The sequence below is a fragment of the Salvelinus fontinalis genome, chromosome 1 (assembly GCF_029448725.1).
Source record: "Salvelinus fontinalis isolate EN_2023a chromosome 1, ASM2944872v1, whole genome shotgun sequence".
Lineage (NCBI taxonomy): Eukaryota > Metazoa > Chordata > Actinopteri > Salmoniformes > Salmonidae > Salvelinus > Salvelinus fontinalis.
Genome location: NC_074665.1, coordinates 62259231 through 62287226, shown reverse-complemented (window position 1 = coordinate 62287226; position 27996 = coordinate 62259231). Strand labels below are relative to the sequence as shown.

The window sequence follows — 27996 nt, the reverse complement described above, 5'->3', positions numbered from 1 at the left end:
TCTCTTCTCTGGTGGCCTCTCATTGCATTATATGCATATGACTGAGCAAATGTGTCATCATTTGTCACTTTTTCCCTATCTCGATGATTCACCTAACACGTAACTGTCATACGTTTGTACATTCAATAGTGCACCAGTGTTACCACTGTGCAGTAATTAATGAGAGACTGCGTTGGAAAGTATGAGGAGTCCCACCCACCTTCGTTATATACATACAGGGACTGAGCTTGAAAGATAGACCAGCGCGGCAGGAAGAGACGTCTAGCAAACCAAAAGTAAGTGACAAACTAAATGCATGTTTTGCTTAAATCGAAGCTGAACTAGCTATAATATATCAATCGTTTCCAGTAGCGATAGTGCATAATACATTTTTCGCGTTTTTGACACATCGCTTGGATACATTAATTTCTCTACTAGCGAGCCTTCTTGCGCGAAGGCTATACACAATATAACAAAATGTCTCATTGCACTGAGAACATGATAAAGTAGGCTAGGCCTATGGTTAGTTCTAGAACTTGAAATGTATGTTTGAGTAATTTGCCTGACAACGACAGGCGGCTTCGGTAAATTTGCTTTTCTTCTTCCGATTAACGTAAACTCGTACATCGCCTTGGTCCGTACAATTGCCCTTATTTTAGCGCCCCAAAAACGTAATACTTTCAGATCAACTGTAATGTCAATACCATTGTAAAGCACAATTTCTCCCCTCTCCAACATTATCAATTACATGACCTAAACGCTGCCCGTTTCTGCATAATTCAAGCAGGTAATGAGCCCCGTCAGGTCTTTTTAAAAATGGCGGGTGGGTAAGCGAAACTAATGCGTGATAGTGAGAAGGAGAGATGTTGTGTGGGAAAATTGCTTTTTTTCACTCGATCTGTCCAACTTATCACCTCTAAAATGTAAATAAAACACTATCAAGAGTTTATATAATGTGTCATTACATACCTATTTGAAGGTTTGTGTCGAATTTGAATTGGGTTTAGGGCAGTGCTAAAGTGATCTTAGAAGTAAACAGCGGCTTTGAGAATGATGATCGCATGCAATGATGACGCAAAAAATTACTAGGTATCCCTCTTACCCCAGTCACTGTCCATTTCTTGTTTTTAAACAATGAGAGAAGTGCTACACCTGGTGGAGAGAGATTGTAAGACAGAAATAGTTGCTTTATGCGTACTGTACGTTACGACATGACACGTCACGATGTAACGGAGGGTCCGTTTTTTCAACTTTTCTCCAATACTATAGAGCACAGGTGTCAAACTCATTCCACGGGGGGCCGAGTGTCTGCGGGTTTTCGCTCCTCCCTTGTACTTGATTGATGAATTAACATCACTAATTAGTTAGGAACTCCCCACACCTGGTTGTCTAGGGCTTTATTGAAAGGAAAAACCAAAAACCTGCAGACACTAGGCCCTCCATGGAATGAGTTTGACACCCCTGCTATAGAGCCATTACCATGTCGATCAACACTTGAATAGAAACCTAGTTCACACCCCCGATTATGAAGTCAACACAGTCGCTACAGTCCCATTAGTTTTCTTTGTAGCCTCGTTTGAATGTAGCGGTTGCGGACATTTGTACGGAATGGGGTGAGTTTACGTTAGTAGGCCTAGTGCGGAACCTTGACAATGTAGCAAAATTAAAACTTAAAGTGTGAAATTGAAGTTAACCTGGCTACTTCATGCATAAAAAGTCTAGGGGTGTAACTTTATTTTCGCATGGTTTCGGTATTGACTTATAAAATATAAACACTATTTAGCTTCAGTCTATCTTGAGTTGCTGTTATTCGGTCACAGTGCAGTGTAGGTGTAACAGTTTCACTTCCGTCCCTCTTCTCGCCCCAACCTGGGCTCAAACCAGGCTCCCTCTGCACACATAGACAACAGTCACCTTTGAAGCATCGTTACCCATTGCCCAGGTAGGGGCGAGAGCTATAATGTTACATTTTTTTTATTATTATTATTATTATTTTTTTATCCCATTTTCTCCCCAATTTTCGTGGTATCCAATCGCTAGTAATTACTACCTTGTCTCATCGCTACAACTCCCGTACGGGCTCGGGAGAGACGAAGGTCGAAAGCCATGCGTCCTCCGAAGCACAACCCAACCAGCCGTACTGCTTCTTAACACAGCGCGCCTCCAACCCGGAAGCCAGCCGCACCAATGTGTCGGAGGAAACACCGTGTACCTGGCCCCCTTGGTTGGCGCGCCCTGCGCCCGGCCCGCCACAGGAGTCGCTGGAGCGCGATGAGACAAGGATATCCCTACCGGCCAAACCCTCCCTAACCCGGACGACGCTATGCCAATTGTGCGTCGCCCCACGGACCTCCCGGTCGCGCTATAATGTTACATTGATGCTGTTGACCCGGATCACTGGTTGCTGCGGAGAAGGAGGAGGTCAAAAGGGGGGTGAATGTAAACTGTGTGAAATGGCTAGATAGTTAGCGGGGTGCGCACTAATATCGTTTAAATTGGTGACGTCACTCGCCCTGAGAACTTGAAGTAGTTGTTTCCCTTGCTCGGCGGCTTTTGTGGGGCTAAGGGTAACGGTGCTTCGAGGGTGACTGTCGTCGATGTGTGTAGAGGGTTCCTGGTTTAAGCTCATGTAGAGGCTAAGAGAAGGACGGAAGCTATACTGTTACATAGGCTATTCCCAAAGCTTTATTATAAGCGCCGGCCTAGGCTATTCTCTTATTTATTCCATGTTGAAAGGTAGTTTTTAAACATTTTTATTTAACCTTTATTTAACCAGGTAGGCTAGTTGAGAACAAATTCTTATTTGCAACTGCAACCTGGCCAAGATAAAGCAAAGCAGTTCGACACATACAACAACACACCTGGAATAATCAAATATACAATCAATAATACAGTAGAAAAAGTCTATATACAGCATGTGCAAATGAGGTAGGATAAGGTAGGTAAGGCAATAAATAGGCCATGGTGGCAAAGTAATTACAATATAGCAATTAAACACTGGAATGGTAGAATGTGCAGAAGATGAATGTGCATGTAGAAATACTGGGGTGCAAAGAAGCAAGATAAATAAATAAATACAGTAGGAGGAGAGGTAGTTGTTTGGGCTAAATTATAGATGGGCTATGTACAGGTGCAGTAATCTGTGAGCTGCTCTGACAGCTGGTGCTTAAAGCTAGTGAGGGAGATAAGTGTTTCCAGTTTCAGAGATTTTTGTAGTTCGTTCCAGTCATTGGCAGCAGAGAACTGGAAGGAGAGGCGGCCAAAGGAAGAATTGGTTTTGGGGGTGACCAGAGAGGTATACCTGCTGGAGCGCGTGCTACGGGTGGGTGCTGCTATGGTGACCAGCGAGCTGAGATAAGGGGGGACTTTACCTAGCAGGGTCTTGTAGATGACCTGGAGCCAGTCGGTTTGGCGACGAGTATGAAGCGAGGGCCAACCAACGAGAGTATAGAGGTCGCAGTGGTGGGTAGTATATGGGGCTTTGGTGACAAAACGGATGGCACTGTGATAGACTGCATCCAATTTATTGAGTAGGGTTTTGGAGGCTATTTTGTAAATGACATCGCCGAAGTTGAGGATCGGTAGGATGGTCAGTTTTACAAGGGTATGTTTGGCAGCATGAGTGAAGGATGCTTTGTTGCGAAATAGGAAGCCAATTCTAGATTTAACTTTGGATTGGAGATGTTTATTATGTTTTATTCTAAGTCAGAACCGTCCAGAGTAGTGATGTTGGACGGGCGGGCAGGTGCAGGCAGCGATCGGTTGAAGAGCATGCATTTAGTTTTACTTGTATTTAAGAGCAATTGGAGGCCACGGAAGGAGAGTTGTATGCATTAAAGCTCGTCTGGAGGTTAGTTAACACAGTGTCCAAAGAAGGGCCAGAAGTATACAGAATGGTGTCGTCTGCGTAGAGGTGGATCAGAGACTCACCAGCAGCAAGAGCGACATCATTGATGTATACAGAGAAGAGAGTCGGTCCAAGAATTGAACCCTGTGGCATCCCCATAGAGACTGCCAGAGGCCCGGACAACAGGCCCTCCGATTTGACACACTGAACTCTATCAGAGAAGTAGTTGGTGAACCAGGCGAGGCAATCATTTGGGAAACCAAGGCTGTTGAGTCTGCCGATAAGAATGTGGTGATTGACAGAGTCGAAAGCCTTGGCCAGGTCAATGAATACGGCTGCACAGTATTGTTTCTTATTGATGGCGGTTAGGATATCGTTTAGGACCTTGAGCGCGGCTGAGGTGCACCCATGACCAGCTCTGAAACCAGATTGCATAGCGGAGAAGGTACGGTGGGATTCGAAATGGTCGGTAATCTGTTTGTTGACTTGGCTTTCGAAGATCTCAGAAAGGCAGGGTAGGATAGATATAGGTCTGTAGCAGTTTGGGTCAAGAGTGTAAACCCCTTTGGAGAGGGGGATGACTGCAGCTGCTTTCCAATCTTTGGGAATCTCAGACGACACGAAAGAGAGGTTGAACAGGCTAGTAATAGGGGTTGCAACAATTTCGGCAGATACTTTTAGAAAGAAAGGGTCCAGATTGTCTAGCCCGGCTGATTTGTAGGGGTCCAGAATTGTCAGCTCTTTCAAAACATCAGCTGACTGTATTTGGGAAAAGGAGAAATGGGGAAGGCTTGGGCGAGTTGCTGTGGGTGGTGCAGTGCTGTTGACCGGTATAGGGGTAGCCAGGTGGAAAGCTTGGCCATATGAAAGCTGGTGGTTACTTTTAACATGAGTCTTCAATATTCCCAGTTGAGAAGTTTTAGGTTGTAGTTATTATAGGACTATTTATCTCTATACCATTTGTATTTCATATACCTTTGACTATTGGATGTTATTATCGGCACTTTAGTATTGCCAGCCTAATCTCGGGAGTTGATAGGCTTGAAGTCATAAAAAGCGCTGTGCATCCCAGCATTGCTAAGAGCTGCTATTTGAATGAATGCTTACGAGCCTGCTGCTGCCTACCACCGCTCAGTCAGACTGCTCTATCAAATATCAAATCATATACTTAATTATAATAAACACACAGAAATACGATCCTTTGGTCATTAATATGGTCAAATCCGGAAACTATAATTTCGAAAACACAAAGTTTATTCTTTCAGTGAAATACAGAACCGTTCCGTATTTTATAGAATGGGTGGAAACCTTAAGTCTAAATATTGCTGTTACATTGCACAACCTTCAATGTTATGTCATTATGTTAAATTATGGGAAATTCATTACGGTCTTTGTTAGGAATAAATGGACTTTCACCATTTCGCAACGAGCCAGGCGGCCCAAACTCCTGCATATACCCTGACTCTGCTTGCACTGAACGCAAGAGAAGTGACACAATTTCCCGAGTTAATATTGCCTGCTAACATTAATTAATTTTAACTACATATAAGGGTTTTTAAAAAAATATCCTTGTGAATTGATTTTAAGAAAGGTATTGATGTTTATGGTTAGGTACTTGTTTGCAACGATTGTGCTTTTTTTGCAAATGCGCTTTTGATCATCAACTTGAAGTAGGCTGTGATTCGATGATAAATTAAAAGGCATTGATTATATGCAACGCAGAACAAGCTAGTTAACCTAGTAATATCATCAACCATGTGTAGTTATTATGTTTAGATTGATAGTTTTTTTTATAAGATAAGTTTAATGCTAGCGAGCAACTTACCTTGGCTCCTTGCAGCCACAAGGCCCTTTTGATGCTGCACTCGCGTAGCAGGTGGTCAGCCTGTCACGCAGTCTCCTCGTGGATTGCAATGTAATCGGCATCCAAAAAGGCCGATTACCGATTGTTATGAAATCGGCCCTAATCGGTCAACCTCTATATTGAACATGAGGAATATGCCCACACACTTCAGCACAAGACCTACTCCCATTCGTCCAGCAAACATTTGTGTGCTTTACAGGGCCTTACACATATGGATCCCATATGGCTACTTATATTTATACACCGATCTGTATACATGTGTAACGTTCCTTACGTTTGATCAATAGAAAGGTGCCACATTTCATTCTAATATATCAGAGCGATTGTGTTCCAGTTGGTAGCCTGTTTCTTAATTTAGGCTGTATTTGCCATATTGATTTGTGGTTTGATTATTATACAGGATGTTAATAGCCTATGGGCTTTGGTGAGTATGCTGAGCTTGTGTCCTGGTCAAATGCTTTGGTTTCTTATGTTGATGTCTTTGTGTCACAATTTCACTCCTGTATTACACTGGTGCTTGTTTACTTGAAATCTATAGGCCTCAGGCCACTGATAGGAGAAAGAGAAATGCATTGAAATTAGTATTAATGTGTTGAAGTTAGGATTAGTTGTAGATAGGTTAGATAAATGAGAAGCATGGTTGATTGCTTGAGTCTTTGGTGCTTTCTCTCTTAGTTTCATTTTAGGCTGTGGTCTAAGACTTGTGTGCGTACGGTACACTCCTAGACAAAAATGGTTCTGTGACTGTCCACATAAGAGAACCCTTTTTGGGTCCAAGTTGAACTCTTTTGGGTTTCATGTAGAACCCTCTGTGGAAAGGGTTCTACATGGAACCCAAAAGGGGTTAATTAAAAGGTTCTCCTATGGGAACAGCCAAAATACCCTTTTTGTTATAGATAGCACTTTTTTTCTAAGAATGTAGATTAAATGGGTGACGGTGTAATAACAGTTATGTAGTCCTTAAATCCATAAATATTATACTATAAAATTAGTTTGACACCCCTGCTGAACTTTGTACTGGATGTGCTTTTTATGTTGGCACACCTTGGGTGTAGTCAGTGACATGAAATAGAATGAATAGAGCTGACATGATTCCCTATTCTATCTGACAGACAAATGTATGGTGTAGTACAGATATGACTATCTGAACATTCTATAACTTTTAAATCAAATCAAATGTATTTATAAAGCCCTTCTTAGGAAGGGGGATTTTGAACCATCCACAAAACTGTTTCAGTTCAGCAATATTCTTGGGATGTCTGGTGTGAACCACTATCTTGAGGTCATGCCACAGCATCTCAATCGGGTTGAGGTCAGGACTCTGATTGGGCCACTCCAGAAGGCATATTTTCTTCTGTTGAAGCCATTCTGTTGTTCATTTAATTCTGTGTTTTGGGTCATTGTCCTGTTGCATCACCCAACTTCTTTGAGCTTCAATTGGTGGACACATACAATAACATTCTCCTGCAAAATGTCTTGATAAACTTGGGAATTAGTTTTTCTGTCGATGATAGCAAGCTGTCCAGGCCCTGTGGCAGCAAAGCAGCCCCAAACCATGATGCCCCTTTCACCATACTTTACAGTTGGGATGAGACTTTGATGTTGGTGTGCTGTGCCTTTTTTTTCTCCACACGTTGTGTGTTCCTTCCAAACAACTCAACTTTAGTTTCATCTCTCCACAGAATATTTTGCCAGTAGCGCTGTGGAACATCTAGATGTTATTTTGCGAACTTCAGACGTGCAGCAATGTTTATTTTAGACAGCAGTGGCTTCTTTCGTGGTTTCCTCCCATGAACACCATTCATGTTTAGTGTTTTAGGTATCATAGACTCGTCAACAGAGATGTTAGCATGTTCCAGGGATTTCTGTAAGTCTTTAGCTGACACTCTAGGATTCTTCTTAACCTCATTGAGCATTCTGTGCTGTGTTCTTGCAGTCTTCTTTGCAGGAAAGCCACTCCTAGGTGTAACGGATGTGAAATGGCCAGCTAGTTAGCGGGTACGCGCTAGTAGCATTTCAATCAGTTACGTCACTTGCTCTGAGACATTAAGTAGGGTTGCCCCTTGCTCTGCAAGGGCCGCGGCTTTTGTGGAGCGATGGGTAACGATGCTTCGTGGGTGTCAGTTGTTGATGTGTGCAGAGGGTCCCTGGTTCGCGCCCGTGTCGGGGCGAGGGGACGGCGTAAAGTTATACTGTTACATAGGGAGAGTAACAACAGTGCTGAACTTTCTCCATTTATAGACAATTTGTCTTACCGTGGACTAATGAACATCAAGGCTTTTAGAGATACTTGTGTAACCCTTTCCAGCTTTATGCAAGTCAACAATTCTTATTCTTGGGTCTTCTGAGATATATTTAGTCCGAGGCATGGTTCACATCAGGCAATGCTTCTTGTGAATAGCAAACTCACATTTTGTGAGTGTTTTTTATAGGGCAGAGCAGCTCTAACCAACATCTCCAATCTCGTCTCAATGATTGTACTCCAGGTTAGCTGACTCCTGACTCCAATTATCTTTTGGAGAAGTCATTAGCCTTGGGGTTCACATACTTTTTCCAACCTACACTGTGAATGTTTAAATGATGTATTCAATATAATTTGTGTGTTATTAGTTTAAGCAGACTGTGTTTGTCAGTTGTTGTGACTTAGATGAAGAACAGATCTAATTTTATGACCAATTTATGCAGAAATCCAGATAATTCCAAAGGGTTCACATACTTTTTATTGCCACTGTAGGTGTCTGAGCAATGCAGCAAACACCCCACTTTCAAAATAGGGGTGCAAATGTATGTTCTGGCATTCCACATTTTTTACCAGAAAATGATCATGATCCATTGGGTAATTTGTCATTTTCAATTATTAGCAATGTTTTGAGCTAGTCTGTATTAAAATAGATATGTGAATTTTATATATGATATAACAATCAACAGATTGTATTTTGCACCCACTCCCCAGTCACCTCAAGATTAATGTTTTTGCCCACTCAAAGTTTTGCTTTGCTCCAGTGCACCACTGATTTGGTTCAGTGCAGTTAGAAATCACTAGATGCACCACTGGTGTTTAAATTGAAACGGCAACTGCAAAATACAATTATATATTTTGTTGTGCTGCTGTTAAATTTGTATAATTGTTTCATGTCCTATGGTGTTGGTCCAATGGTGTTACATATCATTTGAACTGTGTGCACCACGAGCAAATTCAAGGCGTGTTCACACTTTACCAGCCAAGGGCTAAGAGCCTCCATTGCCAAAGAGAGATTTTAGCCCGGGGTTAATCGAGTGTTCACACTTGCACATTCTAAAGTGGGCTAGCACCAACCCAGGGTTAGCTGGCCCAGCTCCGGAGCAGGGGTATCACCGACTCATAGCCTCTGAAACACTGTGCCAAAATAGCCCGTTTGAATCAGGGTCAAGAACAATGCCTAGAATGCAAAAGTCACTTAATTTACATAGCTATGCTTGTAATGCCTGTAGTGCGTCCTGCTTTCTGTCAATCGCCAGAATGCTTACTGTCCAATCACAAAAGCTTCACTGTCACATAATTTACATAGCTATGCTTGTGATGCCTGTAATGCGTTATGCAATGTTGGCTGCAAATCTATACTATTTCATCCTTCCATCTGTGGACAAAAAAAACAAATACTTTAATCTGTGCAAAATCATTGGTTGCTATGCAGCAGGCTGGCTAACGTCTTCTCACTTAGCCAACTAAAGTTACAAACTCTACAGTTGGAAAGGCAGTAAACGCTAAATTTGTGTCTGTTTTCATAGGTTTTTATTTACATTCAATTGCATATATGATAATATTGTTGCATGATTTCACCTGAATCAGAAAAGTTTATCTCGTTCGGGCACAGCATTCTCTGTAACGTTACTGGGGCGAGATCGAATTTCAAAAGTGAAATATTGTTTCCGAGGTCAGACAGGCAGAGAGCAAAGTTTATACAAACCATCACTGTTGGAAATCAAATGCTAGCCTAGAAGCAATATGAAATGTAAGGCATAAACGCCGACGTTCTGTACATTGCCTTGGAAATAATGGAGTACGCCCGTTCTTGAAAACAGCTGGTCAAACTAGAAACATGTGGAAGGATTTGACAGCATAGAGCCACTTGAGGGACCAGAGACATTCATGTTCATCACTTGAGGGACCAGAGACATTCATGTTCATCACTTGAGGGACCAGAGACATTCATGTTCATCACTTGAGGGACCAGAGACATTCATGTTCATCACTCACCACGTTAGGTCATCAATCGATGGTCTCTGCAAAAACAAATCGATACGTTTTTGTTCCTCGTTGGCCCAGCGTTTACAATGTATATAATTTCAGCTTGTGTAGTTGTTGGTTAAGCTTTCTATAACGTTGTAGCAAGTAAGGTCTGCATGTATGTGTAGGCGCATATTGCTTCATGATTGCAAGGTGTCCCGATAACTTTTCCAACTGTCCCGTTATCTGGTTTTAATGTCCATTATTGAATTCCCTTCTAGCCAATCAGAAACTACTATTCAACAACGTTGTGGTATATTTAAAAAGTATAAAAGTGTAATTTTCCTCCACAAGCGGTTTACAGGCATTTAACACTATACGGCATTTCTTGCCGTCTATTTTCCAACTTCAATCGGTTAAATCACATTGGTAAAATGTTTTTATGCAGTTACAAAGGTAATGGTCCTGGCTGAGCCCCATATGCGAGCTCAGCAGTGCACCATGGCCGAATCGCGGTTACAAATCAAATTGTATTCCTGTTTATGCTTTGTAAACAACAGGTGTGGACTAACAGTGAAATGCTTACTTTCGTCCGTTCCCAACAATGCAGGGAGAAAGAAATAGAGAATTTATAGAAAAGTAAAATACGTAATACAAGTAGTAATAGTTACACAATGAGTAGGCTAATGATAACTTGGCAATATACACTGAACAAAAATCTAAAGGCAACATGTAAAGTGTTGGTCCCATGTTTCATGAGCTGAAATAAAAGATCTCAGAAATGTCTCTCAAATTTTGTGCACAAGTTTGTTAAGATCTCTGTTATTGAGCATTTCTTCTGTCATGCCCTGATCGTAGATTGCTTTGTATGTTTCTATTTTAAGTTTGGTCAGGGTGTGATGTGGGTGGGTATTCTATGTCTGGGTATTCTATGTTGTAGGTCTAGGTTTTCTGTTTCTGTGTGTTTGGCCTGGTGTGGTTCCCAATCAGAGGCAGCTGTCTATCGTTGTCTCTGATTGGGAGCCATATTTAGGTAGCCTGTTTTCCCACTTTTGTTTGTGGGTGGTTATTTCCTGTTTAGTGTTTTGTTTAACCTTTCAGGACTGTTCGTTTGTCGTTTTTGTTGTTTGTCAAGTGTTTTCATATTTTATAAAAAAAATATGACCACTTACCACGCTGCACCTTGGTCCTCCTCTCCTTCTCCAGATGACAATCGCTACATCTTCTTTGCCAAAATAATCCATCCACCTGTCAGGTGTGACATATCAAGAAGCTGATTAAACATTATCATTACACAGGTGCCCCTTGTGCTGGGGACAATAAAAGGCCACTCAAATTTGCAGTTTTGTCACAATGCCACAGATGTCTCAAGTTTTGAGGGAGCAATCTGGGGCGGCAGGTATCCTAGTGATTAGAGCGTTGGGCCAGTAACTGGAAGGTTGTTGGATTGAATCCCAGAGCAGACAAGGTAAAAATATGTCGTTCTGCCCCTGAACAAGGCAGTTAACCCACTGTTCCCCTGTAGGCCGTCATTGTAAATAAGAATTTGTTCTTAACTGACTTAGTTAAATGCTGACTGCAGGATTGTCCGCCAGAGCTGTTGCCAGAGAATTTAATGTTCATTTATCCACCATAAGCCGCGTTCAATGTCATTTTAGAGAATTTGGCAGTACGCTCAACCGGCCTCAAAACCGCAGAGCATGTGCAATAATAATAATAATACGTTATATTATTTTTATGTGAACATAATCAAAGACCACATTTTTAATGCTCCAGTTTGCATTTTCAAGTTGACAGTTCACATTTGTAACTGGTGTGAACCACTATCAAAGTTCACATTTGTAATTGTGATAGCATTATTTGTGATAGAAAGAATATGAAAACTTAATGTGCAATTTAACAATGCTTTTTAACCTACCAAGTACACAATTCAAATCCTTATTGGGTAAAACAATATTATTCCTCACATTTCCAATTTCATTTCCTCATTGTTATGCGTTATCCTGGCCACATTCTTAACAGTTTGGCCTGTCAATTGATCACTGTTGGTGGTACTGTCAGGGCAGGGGCAGGATATTTGTGAGAGTCACAGAGTCAGTAGGGTTTCAGACTGGTCAATTGATCACGATGGGTGGGATTTTCAGGGAACGGGGTGGTATGTTTGTGACAGGGTTGGTAGGGTTTTAGACCTGTCAATTAATTAATGGGGGTGGGATTTTCAGGGAAGGGAATAGATTAGTCATCTCATCATCAAAACACGTTTTCAACATGACCAAAAGTATGTGGACACCTTCTTGTTGAACATCTCATTCCAAAAACATGGGCATTAATGTGGAGTTGGTCCCCCCTTGCTGCTATAACAGCCTCCACACTTCTGGGAAGGCTTTCCTCTAGATATTGTAACATTGCTCGCGGGACTTTGTTACATTCAGCCAGGGTTGAGGTCCGGGCTCTGTACAGGCCAGTCAAGTTCTTCCACAGTAATCTTAACAAATCATTTATTAATTATTTTTTGTTGTTGTTGTGATATCCAATTGGTAGTTACAGTCTCGTCCCATCGCTGCGACTGCCGTACGGACTCGGGAAAGGCAAAGGTCGAGAGCCATGCATCCTCCGAAACACGACCCTGCCAAACCGCACTGCTTCTTGACACACTGCTCGCTTAACCCAGAAGTCAGCCGCACCAATGTGTCAGAGGAAATACCGTACAGCTGGCGACGGAAGTCAGCTTATATGCGCCCGGCATGCCACAAGGAGTTGCTGAAGCGCGATGGGACAAGGACATCCCGGCGGGCCAAACCCTCCCCTAACCCAGAAGAAGCTGAGCCAATTGTTGACAAATAATTTTTGTATGGACCTTGCATTGTGCATGGGGACATAGTCATGCTGAAATGGGAAAGGGCCTAACCCAAACTGTTGCTACAAAGTTGGAAGCACAGAATCGTCCAGAATGTTATTGTATGCTGTAGTGTTAAGATTTCCCTTCACTGGAACTTAGGGGCCTAGCCTGAACCATGAAAAATGGCCCCAGACCATTATTCCTCCTCCAACAAACTTTACATTTGGCACTATGCATTGGGGTAGGTAGCGTTCTACTGGCATCCTCCAAACCCAGATTTGTCCGTCGGACTGCCAGATGGTGAAGCGTGATTCATCACTCCAGAGAAGGTGTTTCCATTGCTCCAGAGTCCAATGTCAGCGAGCTTTACACCCCTCCAGCTGACTCTTGACATTGTGCATGGGGATTTTAGGCTTGTGTGTGCGTCTGCTCAGCCATGGCAACCCATTTTATGAAGCTCCCGATGAACAGTTCTTGTGCTGATGTTGTTTCCATAGTCTGTTTGGAACTCTGTAGTGAGTGTTGCAACTGAGGACAGATGCTTCAGCACTCGACTGTCCCGTTCTGTGAGCTTGTGTGTCCTGGAGACGAAAGAAATGCACACCAGTTTATGCGAGGTGCTGGAGTAGAACACTTGAAAAAGAAAAGGAGAGCCGCACATTCTAGGAGCTCAGATGCAATAAATGTATAACCAACGCTTCAACAACCAAGCTTGTGTGGCCTACCACTTTGCAGCTGAGCTGTTGTTGCTCCAAGACGTTTCCACTTCATGATAACAGCACTTACAGTTGACTGGGGCAGCTCTAGCAGGGCACACATTTTACGAACTGACTTGTTGGAAAGGTGGGAAGTCACTGAGCTCTTCAGTAAGGCCATTTTACTGCCAATGTTTGTTTGTCTATGGAGATTGCATGGCTGTGTGCTCGATTTTAAACACCTGTCAGCAACGGGTGTGACTGAAATAGCCGAATCCACTCATTTGAAAGGGTGTCCACATACCCTGTATATATAGTGTAATTTATTTAAATTGTTGTGTTCTCTTCATAAAAATGGATTCCCACTGTTAAACAGTGTAGAATTGTAGGAAAAATGTATCTAAAATATTCTGGGGTAAATCCCCCAGACCACCCCCCCTTACAATTATCTGTAAGGTCCCACAGTCGAGCAGTGAATTTCAAACACAGATTTAACCACAAAGATGAGGGATGGAGGGTTTCCAATGCCTCTCAAAGAAGGGCACCTATTGGTAGATGGGTAAAAACAAAAAAAAGCAGACATTGAATATCCCTTTGAGCATGAAGTTAATAATTACACTTTGGATGGTGTGTCAATACACCCAGTCACTACAAAGATACAGGCGTCCATCCTAACTCAGTTGCTGGAGACGAAGGAAACCGCTCAGGGATTTCACCATGAGGCCAATGGTGACTTTAAAACAGTTGCAGAGTTCAATGGCTGTGATAGGAGAAAACTGAGGACAAATTAACAACATTGAGCCTCCCGGGTGGCGCAGTGGTCTAGGGCACTGCATCGCAGTGCTAGCTGCGCCACCAGAGTCTCTGTGTTCGCGCCCAGGCTCTGTCGCAGCCGGCCGCGACCGGGAGGTCCGTGGGGCGACGCACAATTGGGCTAGCGTCGTCCGGGTTAGGGGGGGTTTGGCCGGTAGGGATATCCTTGTCTCATCGCGCTCCAGCGACACCTGTGGCGGGCCGGGCGCAGTGCGCGCTAACCAAGGGTGCCAGGTGCATGGTGTTTCCTCCGACACTTTGGTGCGGCTGGCTTCCGGGTTGGAGGCGCGCTGTGTTAAGAAGCAGTGCAGCTTGGTTGGCTTGTGCTTCGGAGGACGCGTGGCTTTCGACCTTCGTCTCTCCCGAGCCCGTACGGGAGTTGTAGCGATGAGACAAGATAGTAATTACTAGCGATTGGATACCACGAAAATTGGGGAGAAAAGGGGATAAAAAAAATAAAAATAAAAATTAACAACATTGTAATTACTCAACAATACTAACCTAAATGACAGAGTGAAAAGAAGGAAGCCTGTACAGAATAAAAAATATACCAAAACATGTATCCTGTTTGCAATAAGGAACTAAAGTAAAACTGCAAATAATGTGGCAAAGAAATTTACTTTAAGTCCTAAATACAAAGCATTATGTTTGTGGCAAATCCAACACAACGCATCACTGAGTACCATTCTTCATATTTTCAAGCATGGTGGTGACTGCGTCATGTTATGGAGGATATGCTTGTCATAAGCAAGGACTAGGGAGTTTTTTTAGGATTAAAAAAAACGGAATGGAACTAAGCATAGGCAAAATCCTTCAGAAAAACCTGTTTCAGTCTGCTTTCCAACAGATACTGGGAGAGGAACACCTTTCAGCAGTTGTAGTTTTGACTTAAATTGGCTTAAATCTATGGCAAGACTTGAAAATGGTCATCTAGCAATGATCAACAACCAACTTGACAGAGTTTGAAGAATTAAAAAATAATAATAATAATGTGCAAATATTTTACAATCCAGGTGTGAAAATCTTAGACTCACAGCTGTAATCGCTGCCAAAGGTGATTCTAACATGTATTGACTCAGGGGTGTGAATACTTATGTAAATGAGAGATTTTTGTATTTAATTTTCAAGAAATGTGCAGAAATGTAAAAAAAAAGTGTTTTCACTTTGTCATTATGGGGTATTGTCTGTAGATGGGTGAAAAAAAAAATGTATTTTGAATTCCAGCTGTTACACAACAAAATGTGGAATAAGTTAAGGGGTATTAATACTTTCTGAAGGCACTGTATGTGTCCCAAAAATATTATTCCTGAGTTTATTTTTGTAAACTTCAGGAAAATACTCAGTTTCTTGTACCGGTATGTAGTTGTTCCATTTATACACAGTTACCCATAAATTGATCATGTTAAAAATTAAACCATCAGCTAAGGAAACCACGATTCATTCCTGCTTAATGGGTCATCCTGAGGAATTTAGCCATGTTTCTTCTCCCCAGCTAAACTCCATGGAGAGGGGAGTGGCCCACTGCATTTTCCTGTCATCATAACCTAACCCGGAACAGAAAAACTCCAAACAGAATGCATTTACATATAAAAAATAGGCCTTATATTTAGATATTTTTCCTTATTTCAGACCATAAACCATGAGTTATCCAGGATACCCCGCTCAAGCCGGAGGCTATCCGCCCCAGGCAGGAGGTTACCCACCCCAAGCCGGAGGCTATCCACCCCAAGCCGGAGGTTATCCACCCCAGGCAGGAGGTTATCCACCCCAGGCAGGAGGTTACCCACCCCAGGCAGGAGGTTACCCACCCCAGGCAGGTGGCTATCCCCCTCAAGCAGGTGGCTATCCACCACAGCCTGGAGCTGGAGGGTACCCAGCCATACCCCCAGCAGGTAAGGCCTCAGGACAACAGATCATGCCTAATATATGCACATGCAGCATGTTTTATATGTTTTATTCTCTTAACAACCTCCGCTGTGCTGAGACAACACTCACAGACCAACTTGTAACTGACATAGTACTCCCATTCTGTGTGCCCTGAGTATCATTCTGCTGACTAGAATTGGCAAGTGTGTTTATTGCTAGTCCAAAGCCAATTTAATACTGACCCATTTCTTTACCTCTCTGCCCTAGCAGCAATACCAGATATTTGTTAAAACTTCTCTAGTATGAAGTTTAAGCACTTTCTATTTCTATTTAAAACAGAACAATTATCCTTTGGTTTCTGGTAACAGCTGATTGAAGGATGTATTGATTGATTGATTAATCAATTACTTGATTGGTTGACTACAATCATATACAACCACAACATCAAAGCAAAACTGTCCAAACTGTTGTAAAACAGTAGTAATAGTACATAGCAATTTGTCAGTGATTTGCCATAAACAGTTTAGTGGCATGCCCATCTATGTCATCTGTTACAGATAGTTGGGGAGGTGGTGCTGGTTTCCCCACCTTTGGTCTTGATAATCTGTCCAACCCTGGATTCAACGCAGGCAATCTCCCAGCCATGGTAAGTCTGGCATGAAAATACAGTACAACCCGCCCCCCCCCCCCCCAAATCACAACCCAATTATTGACCGATAAGACTTTTTACCCAGGTCATCTTTTTCTCATATCTATCTATGTTGCAGCTCTCTTGTTAACCTTCCTTAATAGTCTCCCTCGCATGACTAAAATAATGTAGCTCATGTTTGTTATCTCAGATAGTGCTTCAAAAACATAATAATTTGCTGCAACCTTCTCTTTCACTGTTGTAATCCTTTTTTGCATTGCCTTTTATTTTCTCTTTATTAAAAAAACTAAAGCAGATGTTTAATCAACATCTATAATACATAATTGATTATCTACAAAACAGCTTTGCTGGCAGATTAATTGAAACCAATCAGCTTCCTGCACATTTTATTGGATGCCCACTTCTGCTCCAATCACATGCCAACCCGATCTCCGCAGCCATGTTCACCTCTGGTGGATACCCCCACCCTGCCCCCCAGCCCCCTAACCAACAGCCCTATGGTATGTACCCCCAGCCAGGAGGACAGATGCCCCAGCCTCAAGGCCCAGGCATGGGCTATCCAGGCCAGCCCATGCCTGGCTACCCACGGGCACCCTCACCCAACCCCTCCATGCCTGGTTACGGAGGAGGACCAGCGCCGAATCAGCCCATGCCAGTGTACCCTCAAGCCCCGTCGCCCAACCCGTCCATGCCTGGAGGTGGAGCCATTCCAGTCTCTCCTGCCATCAATGTAAGATACACTGGGAAGATTTAACCCTATTGTGACAATAGTTCTTCAAAATTCCATTTTAGGACAGGCATACATCTGGTTGAGGGTCCATACTTTATCCAAGGGTTTAAACTGAATACCTAAATGTTTGGCACTAATAATGATTGGGCTTCTATTTTTTTCTTACTCTTCTTGAGATGTCAATTACAAGAGATTTTGCCAGGATTTTTACTGGTAAATAACACTGACAGTGTAAAGCAATCAGGTTACATTCCGGATTAATTCCCTTTTCTTTCAGAGAGGATTCCGGGGAAGCATCAAGGATCATCCGGGAGCAGACCCACTGAGAGATGTGGAGGTTCTGAGGAAAGCCATGAAGGGCTTTGGTGAGTTGGTTAAATAGACCCTGTCCAGAAACAACCCCTAGCCCCTTATACTGGAGTCTAGTGAGTGAGTTAGACCCTGTCCAGAAACAGCCCCTAGCCCCTTATACTGGAGTCTAGTGAGTGAGTTAGACCTTGTCCAGAAACAACCCCTAGCCCCTTATACTGGAGTCTAGTGAGTGAGTTAGACCCTGTCCAGAAACAACCCCTAGCCCCTTATACTGGAGTCTAGTGAGTGAGTTAGACCTTGTCCAGAAACAACCCCTAGCCCCTTATACTGGAGTCTAGTGAGTGAGTTAGACCCTGTCCAGAAACAGCCCCTAGCCCCTTATGCTGGAGTCTAGTGAGTGAGTTAGACCCTGTCCAGAAACAACCCCTAGCCCCTTATACTGGAGTCTAGTGAGTGAGTTAGACCTTGTCCAGAAACAACCCCTAGCCCCTTATGCTGGAGTCTAGTGAGTGAGTTAGACCCTGTCCAGAAACAGCCCCTAGCCCCTTATACTGGAGTCTCGTGAGTGAGTTAGACCTTGTCCAGAAACAACCCCTAGCCCCTTATACTGGAGTCTAGTGAGTGAGTTAGACCCTGTCCAGAAACAGCCCCTAACCTTTTATACATTGGTCCAGTGATTGAGTTAGTGTACTGGCCAGCAATATTTGACATTTGTATATACAGTGTGTATGATATTATAAATACCTCACATGCGACTCGTAATAAGACTAAGCAATTGGCCAATAAAATGTTTATCTAACTCATAAAGAAAATTAGCCATATGCAAAAGACTATAGTTAAACCATGTGCAATCGAGTATAATGCGTTAAGCTGACTAAGGAATGGTCATGGGAAGCTACTCATTCAAGGGTTTTTCTTTATTTTTTACTATTTACTACATTGTAGAATAATAGTGAAGACATCAAAACTATGAAATAACACATATGGAATCATGTAGTAACTAAAACAGTGTTAAGCAAATCAAAATATATTTTCTATTCAATTTTTTTTAAATAGCCACCCTTTGCCTTGATGACAGCTTTGCACAATCTTGGGATTCTCTCAACCAGCTTCACCTGGAATGCTTTTCCAACAGTCTTGAAGGAGTTCCCACATATGCTGAGCACTTGTTAGCTGCTTTTCCTTCACTCTGAGGTCCAACTCATCCCAAACCATCTAAATTTGGTTGAGGTCGGGGGATTGTGGAGGCCAGGTCATCTGATGCAGCACTCCATCACTCTCCTTCTTGGTAAAATAGCTCTAACACAGCCCACAGTGTGTTGGGTTATTGTCCTGTTGAAAAACAAATGATAGTCCCACTAAGCCCAAACCAGATGGGATGGCGTATTCCTGCAGAATGCTGTGGTAGCCATGCTGGTTAAGTATGCCTTGAATTCTAAATAAATCACAGACAGTGTCACCAGAAAAGCACCCCCACACCGTATCACCTCCTCCTTCATGCTTTACGGTGGGAAATACACATGCAGAGATCATCCGTTCACCCACACCGCGTCTCACAAAGACACAGCGGCTGGAACCAAAAATCTCCAATTTGGACTCCAGACCAAAGGACACATTTCCACTGGTCTAATGTCCATTGCTCGTATTTCTTGGCCCAAGCAAGTCTCTTCTTCATATTGGTGTCCTTTCGTAGTGGTTTCTTTGCAACAATTCGACCATGAATGCCTGATTCACGCAGTCTCCTCTGAACAGTTGATGTTGAGATGTCTGTTACTTGAACTCTGTGAAGCATTTATTTGGGCTGCAATTTCTGAGGCAGGTAACTCTAATGAAATGATACTCTGCAGCAGAGATAACTCTGGGTCTTCCATTCCTGTGGCGGTCCTCATGAGAGACATCATAGCGCTTGATGGTTTATACGACTGCACTTGAAGGAACTTTCAAAGTTCTTTCAAAGTTTTCCGTATTGACTGACCTTCGTGTTTTAAAGTAATGATGGACTGTTGTTTCTCTTTGCTTATTTGACCTGTTCTTGCCATAATATGGACTTGGTCTTTTATTATTACCAGGGCTATTTTCTGTATATCCCCCTACCTTGTCACAACACAACTGATTGGCTCAAACGCATTAAAAAGAAAATAAATTCCACAAATTAACTTTTAAGGAGGCACACCTGTTAATTGAAAAGCATTCCAGGTGACTATCTCATGAAGCTGATTGAGAGAATGCCAAGATCGTGCAAACTGTCATCAAGGCAAAGGGTGGCTATTTGAAAAATCTCAAATATAAAATATATTTTGATTTGTTTAACACTTTCGGTTACTACATGATTCCATATGTGTTATTTCATAGTTTTGATGTCTTCACTATTATTCTACAATGTAGAAAATATTAAAAATAAATAAAAGCCCTTGAATGAGTAGGTGTTCTAAAACTTTTGGCCGGTAGTGTAGATTCTAAGGTTAACTTACAAGGCAAAGCATGGACAAGGAGATGCTTATTAGCCAGAGGCCTAGAAGCTGAGGAAATGAGAATTGATCATACAACCTTCCTCCATGGACTGGATACAGGATAAGAGACAGAACAAAGGCATTTAATTTCATTTATAACATCTGAAGGTGTATCCTTTCAACCCAGAACCAATCACCTTTGATCAATCAAACGATACATAGTTTACAGTGTAACCTGACCACCAAGGCCCAATCTCCGCAGGGTGTCACAGCATTTAAATGCTTCTGTGGGGGATGAGACCAGTGTAAATATGACAGAATTCCTGAGAGGACCATAAAACCTTTTTCCATATAGTAATTCAGATTTCTCCCTGTACAGATACAAATAACCACAGAGATCATACATGCACATATTTAGCATCAGTGTTATCCTCAGTGAACACGTTTCAGATATATACCAAACATGGATACTATAGTATTATTCAATCACATTCAATAGTCAGTCTTCTGAATACTGTAACAGAGAGAAACATTTTGGCCCCTCAGAGGGGGGAAGGGCTGACTAGTCCTTTGGCATTGTCTCCTGTCTAACAACTCCAGGTGTCAGAGAGCACATAAATAAGGGCCGAGCATACATTAAGCCCTATCTAATCTTGGAACCAGAAACAAATATTACATGCTTAATGGCCAGATGTCACGAGAGAATATGCCCTGTGCAGAAACAACCCCTTGTCAGTAACCTTATACAATACGCACTTGTGTAGATCTGAAAGGAATGGATAGGTAAATTCAACACTAGCAATTACATTGCCTTCTATCATTGAGCCTCAATCTTTGAATGACTTAATTATGTATGAAGACCTGGTAATGATATTTGCTGAGCTATACTAGTAAAAAAAAATATGTTATAAACTCATGAAGGGAAATGGATGGGCAGTTTTGAATATGTGTTCTGACAGGGAACTTGTTCTACAGGTACTGATGAACAGGCCATCATAGACCTGCTAGGGAGTCGCTCAAACATACAGCGTGTTCCCATGCTCGCGGCCTTCAAAACTTCCTACGGAAAGGTAATACAGTTACATTTAAAAACGTGATACCTTATTTATCTAAGTTGAGTTATTATGGAACAAATGAATATAATGAGTGTTACAGCATCATACAATGATCTGTATAAGTGAGGGTCAGAGGGTATATCTAACAGCAGCTGATGGTTCTTCCAGTAAACGACGTAGCTGGAGGACTTGATTCCCTCAGACCCCATTAGAGCAGTACTCGGAACACACATGGCACAGCAGTTGAACACAGATAGCATTAATGCTTCAAGTGGACTGAAGTAGGTCCCGCCACTCATTTTGGGTGCCGGTACTCTTTCTATATATTTGCCGTTACTTATCATATTTTACAGCCAATATTCTAAAAGAGGTGCCAGTACTCAAGCAGTACAGAAAATGACGGTGCCGATATTCAAGTTATAGAACAGTGAAAGTGCTTGTTCTCTGTACCGCTGAGCACCAGCCCAACTCAATAATTACTTGGTTAGCATTGAATTATACCAAGCTTGTATCCCCTTACCTTCCTAGGATCTGGTTAAGGATCTGAAGTCAGAGCTGTCAGGGAACTTTGAGAAGCTGGTGCTGGCCATGTTGAAGACCCCAGCCCAGCTTGATGCATACGAACTCAAAGATGCCATTAAGGTTTGTGAAAGGGTTTTTATAATCACTGACATGGATATTCTCTCTTAGCGTGTGTGTTTGCGTTCGTACGTGCAAAGAAGTGGAATGTTTTTGTTTTGTGTTTGACTAGCTAAACTAGCTAAACTAGTTTAATGAACAGAGAAATAGTAATACTCATGTCGTAAACCTACCAACTGTTCTCTACTGTATGTTCTGACAGGGTGCAGGGACAGACGAGGCTTGTCTGATAGAGATCCTGTCCTCTCGCTCCAACGCAGAGATCAGAGAGATCAGCATGGTCTACAAAACAGGTAAGTTCCTCAGGTAGACACACACTACAGGGACTACAGATAGCGTTGAGGTAAAAACCTTTGAAATAAATATGAGAAGTGTACTGCTCTGTACTGTGCTGTGTAAGAAAGCTGTGTGTGTTATTTCAGAGAATAAGAAGTCACTGGAAGATGCCATTAGTGGGGACACCTCAGGACACTTCCGTAGACTCCTCATCTCTCTGGCCCAGGTACAGCCTATGTCCCATAGATGTAGAATAATGTATACATTAGAAATACATATACATACAGTACATACAGTTGAAGTCGGAGGTTTACATACACCTTAGCCAAATACTTTTAAACTCAGTTTTTCACAATTCCTGACATTGAATCCTAGTAAAAAATTCCCTGTCTTAGGTCAGTTAGGATCACCACTTTATTTTAAGAATGTGAAATGTCCAAATAATAGTAGAGAGTGATTTATTTCAGCTTTTATTTCTTTCATCACATTCCCAGTGGGTCTGAAGTTTACATACACTCAATTAGTATTTGGTAGCATTGCCTTTAAATTGTTTAACTTGGGTCAAATGTTTCGGGTAGCCTTCCACAAGCTTCCCACAATAAGTTGGGTGAATTTTGGCCCATTCCTCCTGACAGAGCTGGTGTAACTGAGTCAGGTTTGTAGGCCTTCTTGCTCGCACACGCTTTTTCAGTTCTGCCCACAAATCTTCTATAGGATGAGGTCAGGGCTTTGTGATGGCCACTCCAATACCTTGACTTTGTTGTCCTTAAACCATTTTTCACATCTTTGGAAGTATGCTTGGGGTCAATTGTCCATTTGGAAGACCCATTTGCAACCAAGCTTTAAGTTCCTGACTGATGTCTTGAGATGTTGCTTCAATATATCCACATATTTTTTCTCCCTCATGATGCTATCTGTTTTGTGAAGTGCACCAGTCCCTCCTGCAGCAAAGCACCCCCACAACATGATGCTGTACTTCGGCTTGCAAGTTCTTAATCCTCCAAACATAACCATGGTCATTATGGCAAACAGTTCTATTTTTATTTCATCAGACCAGAGGATATTTCTCAAAAAAGTACGATCTTTGTCCCAAAGTGCAGTTGCAAACTGTAGTCTGGCTTTTTTATGGCGGTTTTGGAGCAGCCTTTCAGGATATGTCGATATAGGACTCGTTGTACTGTGGATATAGATATTTTTGTACCTGTTTCCTCCAGCATCTTCACAAGGTCCTTTGCTGTTGTTCTGGGATTGATTTGAACTTTTTACACCAAGGTACGTTCATCTCTAGGAGACAGAGGCAAAATAATTGAGTGCCCCCCTCTTGACGGCAGAGAGAAAAATGCTATTTTAAAGTACATTTCCTGCAACTCTAAAAATTTTGCCATGGGGTGTAGAGAAAATGTTGCAGTTTTAATGCAAGCTTTCTCAGGTTATACATATTTTGCCATGGGGCAGTGAGGTATTTTTGCAATTTTATAACACATTTCATGCAATTCTACTCATGCAATTCAGAGATACATTTGTGCGGTTTTGTAACAAATTTCATACAATTCTACTCATTGTGCCATGTGGCAGAGATACCTTTTTGAAGTTTTAAAGCAAATTTCCTGCAATTCTACACATTTTGCCATAACTTATGCCATGTTAGTGATATCTGAGTGAGAGTGACTAACAAAATCAATGGGGCCCCCTGGAGGTCAGGGGCCTGCGTGCTCGATCAGTATTCAGCCATTAACACTACAAGGTTTAGATAACTGGCTGGACTAATTTACTAACCTAATTGTTAGCTGACATGGTTAATTGAGTGACTGTCTGTGACTGAAAAAACAAGAGAAAAACTGCTGATGCACAACCAAATGTCTAACTTGCACGTTGAGTATTCTACCATTCTAACTCTCAACAGTTCCAGTCGGGGTCCCTAAGCGATCGCTTATGTTGCCTATGCCTGCAGCCGGCCCTGATTATGTGTTGTGTTTGTGCTCTCAGGGTAATCGAGATGAAAGAGAAACAGTGGACATCTCTGTAGCCAAACAAGATGCCCAGGTAAATTGCCATTTCTTATCTATAATGAACCTTGTGTTGTCTAATCTACATACTGTATTGTGTCTTCAACATACTTAGGGACAGGTGTTTTTCATTAAATTTGAGCAGGAAAAACTCAGGACCCTACAAGGCATATTTTAAATCTCTACCTACTCATTGAAAGATGCCTGTGTGTATCAATTGTGTGCCCTCTGTCCAGGCCCTGTATGCTGCTGGAGAGAACAAGGTGGGAACAGATGAGTCCAAGTTCAATGCCATCCTGTGCTCCAGGAGCAAACCCCACCTCAGAGCAGGTAACTACAGGGGAGAGCAATGGTACTGTGACAACAGAAGTCAAATATCAATTAAATGTACACTGCCAGTTTATTAGGTACACCACCCGTTCACGAATATGGTTCACTCCTTCAGACGGTGAGTAACGTGGCCGTGGCTTGCTATATAAAGCAAGCAGGCAGACAGGCATCGACGCATTCAGTTACTGTTCGAATCTACGGTAGAATGGGCATAACTAGTGACCTAAACGACTTTGAGCGTAGTATGGTCTTCAGTGTCAGGCGCACCGGTTCCAGTATCTCAGAAACGGCTGCCCTCCTGGGCTTTTCACGCACGACAGTGTCTAGGGTTGACAGAGAACTGTGCGACAAACAAAAAACATCCAGTCAGCGGAAGTCCTGTGGGTGAAAACAGCTTGTTGATGAGAGGTCGAAGGAGAATGTCAAGAATCGTGCAAGCTAGCATGCTGGCCACAAACAGGCAAATAACGGTGCAGTACAACAGTGGTGTGCAGAACGCACAACTTGTCAATCCCTGTCACGGATGGGCTATTGCAGCAGACGACCACACTGCGTTCCTATCAGCTACAAAAAAGGAATTCAGGCTGTTCTGGAGGCAAAAGGGGTCTGACCCGGTACTAGATGGCCACTGAGTGTATATGAAATATCAGTCGTCTGGTGCTGTCCACTCATCTTGATTCATAGCTTTTGCCACTACCTTATCCGTGTGTGTGTGTGTGTGTGTGTGTGTGCCCGTGTGCGTGCATATGTGCAGTGTTCCATGAGTATCAGCAGATGTGTGGCAGAGATCTAGAGAAGAGCATCGACAGAGAAATGTCTGGAGACCTGGAGAGTGGAATGGTGGCCGTGGGTAAGAGGACACCTTTTGGTGAACACACACCCATGCAGGTCACACCTACACGTCTCTACGCAAACACATACTAACACTCTATGTCACACCCATAACAACACACACACAGAGTGGAATACCCAGATGTATGTGTAGGGGATTACCCAAAAAAACCTTGAACAATTGTTCCACCCAATTACTGTATGGGGTTTGACTTAACAGTAGCTGGGAATTTATTTTTAAGCCGAATGTGTTAACACCCATAGCTTACTCATTCTTATTGTGAAAATATGTTATAGAAGATGCTATAACAATATGTGAGTTGTTACACTGTTGCTGTCTGAATGAGTAATTGTTGTTGTTTTCCTTCACTTGGCTATCGTTGCTCCGGTTAATGGTACAGTAACATGCTTTTAGATTATTTTGACTGGATGGCATCGTTGTTGTTCTCTGACCTTGTATCAAGAGATGCTCATTCTCCATACACACTTCATAGTAATGATGTGTTGTTTGCTTGTTCCATTATGCATGATGTTTGTCCGTACAGAAGTCATGTTGATGTGATGTTTAAAAATGTATTTCACGCTTCTGACTGTGTTTATTAAACTACATTCGTATATTTTCATATACACTGAGTATACAAAACATTATGTACTCTTTCCATGATATAGACTGACCAGGTGAATCCAGGTGAAAGCTGTGATCCCTTATTGATGTCTCCTGTTAAATCCACTTCAATCAGTTTTGATGAAGGGGAGGAGACAGGTTAAGAAGGATTTTTAGGCCTTGAGACAATTGAGACATGGATTGTGTATGTGTGCCCTTCAGAGGGTAAATGTCCAAGATGGAATATTTAAGGGCTTTTGAAAGGGGTATGGTAGTAGGTGCCAGGCACATCAATTTGTGTCAAGAACTGCAACACTGCTGGGTTTTTCACGCTTAACAGTTTCCCGTGTGTATCAAGAATAGTCCACCACCCAAAGGCCATCCAACCAATTTGACACAACTGTTGGAAACATTGGTGTCAACATGGGCCAGCAGCCCTGTGGAACACTTTTGACACCTTGTAGAGTCCATGCCTTGACGAATTGAGACTGTTCTGCGAGCAAAAGGGGATGGTGCAACTCAATATTTGTTATGTTTTGTACACTCAGAGTATTTTCAAGTTTCGGTTTCAGATATGACTTGACAATCTTTTCAGTTTTATCCCTTCATATTATTTTTAACCGTTAGCTTTGTTTGTTTTTGAGAGTTTCCTTCAACACACGGTATCAGTCACCTTGTCTCAAGTCTGTTTGTGCTCTTGCAAACTCAATAGCTTTCATTTTCAAGCTAAACATTTGGCATGACAATGACTGACTAGGAGTTGGCATTGTAGCACAAAAAGACTGGACCATGTTATCAGTCCCTCCCTCCGAAGACTAGCGCCCGCCTACTAAGGTTAATTCTAACCCTCTGCTCTCTCCGTGTTCCAGTCAAGTGTATTAAGAACACACCCGCTTACTTTGCAGAGAGACTTTACAAGGCCATGAAGGTAAGACACGCCCCGTTTCTGTCTGTATGTCTGTCTGTCTGGACTGATTACAACATACTGAACATACAGAACAACAAAACTGTCCACGACTGATAAGTGAACACTGTTTACACTCACTACATTTTCACTTTCCCAGTCCCAATGAAATTACATTGTTATTACAGTAATTGCTTCTGATAACTGTACTCTTTAAATAAGTGCTAAGGTCCAGTGTGTGTGCGTGTTTTCTCAGGGGGCCGGGACCAAGGACAAAACCCTGATTCGGATAATGGTGACCCGTTCTGAGGTGGACATGTTGGATATCCGTCAGGAATACGCCAAGACATATGGCAAGTCGCTCTACACAGACATCTCTGTAAGTATCTCTCCTCATCACTACACAAATTCAAACACACATACACACACCAGTACCTCCAGTAATGCTACTGCTATAGAGCAGGTTAGGCATTCTAGTATGATGTTCTGAACTAGTTTGTTGATGTGTTTGTTGTTGTCTATGACAGGGAGACACTTCAGGGGACTATAAGAAACTGCTGTTAAAGCTGTGTGGAGGGAGCGACTAGAGGAACCATGTCAGCTTTCTTTACAGGACGTGCCCCACACTATATCTCCAATGTTTACATATATACCCATTTACTGACTAGCCTATAATAGTAATATATATATATATATATATATATATATATATATATATATATATATATATATATATATATATATATATATTCCTATCTATCTATCTATGCATGCACCACAGTCAGCAATACAGCATGCCATGCCATCCATTTTCTTCAATGCAACTTTTAGCACATGTTATGATATGAGAACCTCCAATCATAAAAGCTGTTCCTTTTCTATATTTTGTATGAGCAAGAAAGTATATGTTTTTCCATAAGTGTAATATCAGTGCTGGATATTATAACTTAGTCAGGGTAAAAATGCCCTAAAGGTGCAACGTGCAACTTTTATTAGATTAGAATTGGAATTTAAATCAATATATTTTATTTTAACAAGCCTGTGCCAATATTATGCATATGTAATTGTAAAAGTTAACTAAGTAGTAATTGGTTTAGTTG

At 42.1% G+C, this 27996-nt stretch overlaps 1 protein-coding gene across 4 annotated transcripts; it reads left to right on the top strand.

Annotated features, from left to right (window-relative positions):
- On the top strand, window positions 1–27604 carry anxa11a (annexin A11a). 4 transcript variants are annotated; one of them, XM_055928962.1, is made up of 15 exons: window positions 2–275; window positions 15874–16136; window positions 16668–16756; window positions 17274–17489; window positions 17767–17854; window positions 21227–21321; window positions 21835–21948; window positions 22148–22238; window positions 22368–22447; window positions 24208–24264; window positions 24464–24557; window positions 25312–25407; window positions 26898–26920; window positions 27153–27275; window positions 27424–27604. In XM_055928962.1, exons 2-15 carry the CDS (start codon window positions 15884–15886, stop codon window positions 27481–27483), a joined length of 1479 nt encoding a protein of 492 aa, XP_055784937.1. In that variant the 5' UTR covers window positions 2–275; window positions 15874–15883; the 3' UTR covers window positions 27484–27604. The 4 variants fall into 4 exon arrangements, 3 of the variants coding, with proteins under 3 accessions (XP_055784937.1, XP_055784928.1, XP_055784947.1); XM_055928953.1 differs by having other exon boundaries at window positions 3–275; window positions 26862–26920; XR_008760149.1 differs by lacking the exon at window positions 27424–27604 and having other exon boundaries at window positions 1–275; window positions 25790–26920; window positions 27153–27193.
- The last annotated feature ends 392 nt before the right edge of the window (window positions 27605–27996 follow it).

Bases quoted from the DNA above. Each gene is read 5' to 3' on its own strand.
- anxa11a (XM_055928953.1), top strand. From the start codon at position 15,884: ATGAGTTATCCAGGATACCCCGCTCAAGCCGGAGGCTATCCGCCCCAG. The intron at 16,137-16,667 runs GTAAGGCCTCAG...CATCTGTTACAG, and splicing joins CCCAGCCATACCCCCAGCAG to ATAGTTGGGGAGGTGGTGCT. The intron at 26,921-27,152 runs GTAAGACACGCC...GTGTTTTCTCAG, and splicing joins GACTTTACAAGGCCATGAAG to GGGGCCGGGACCAAGGACAA.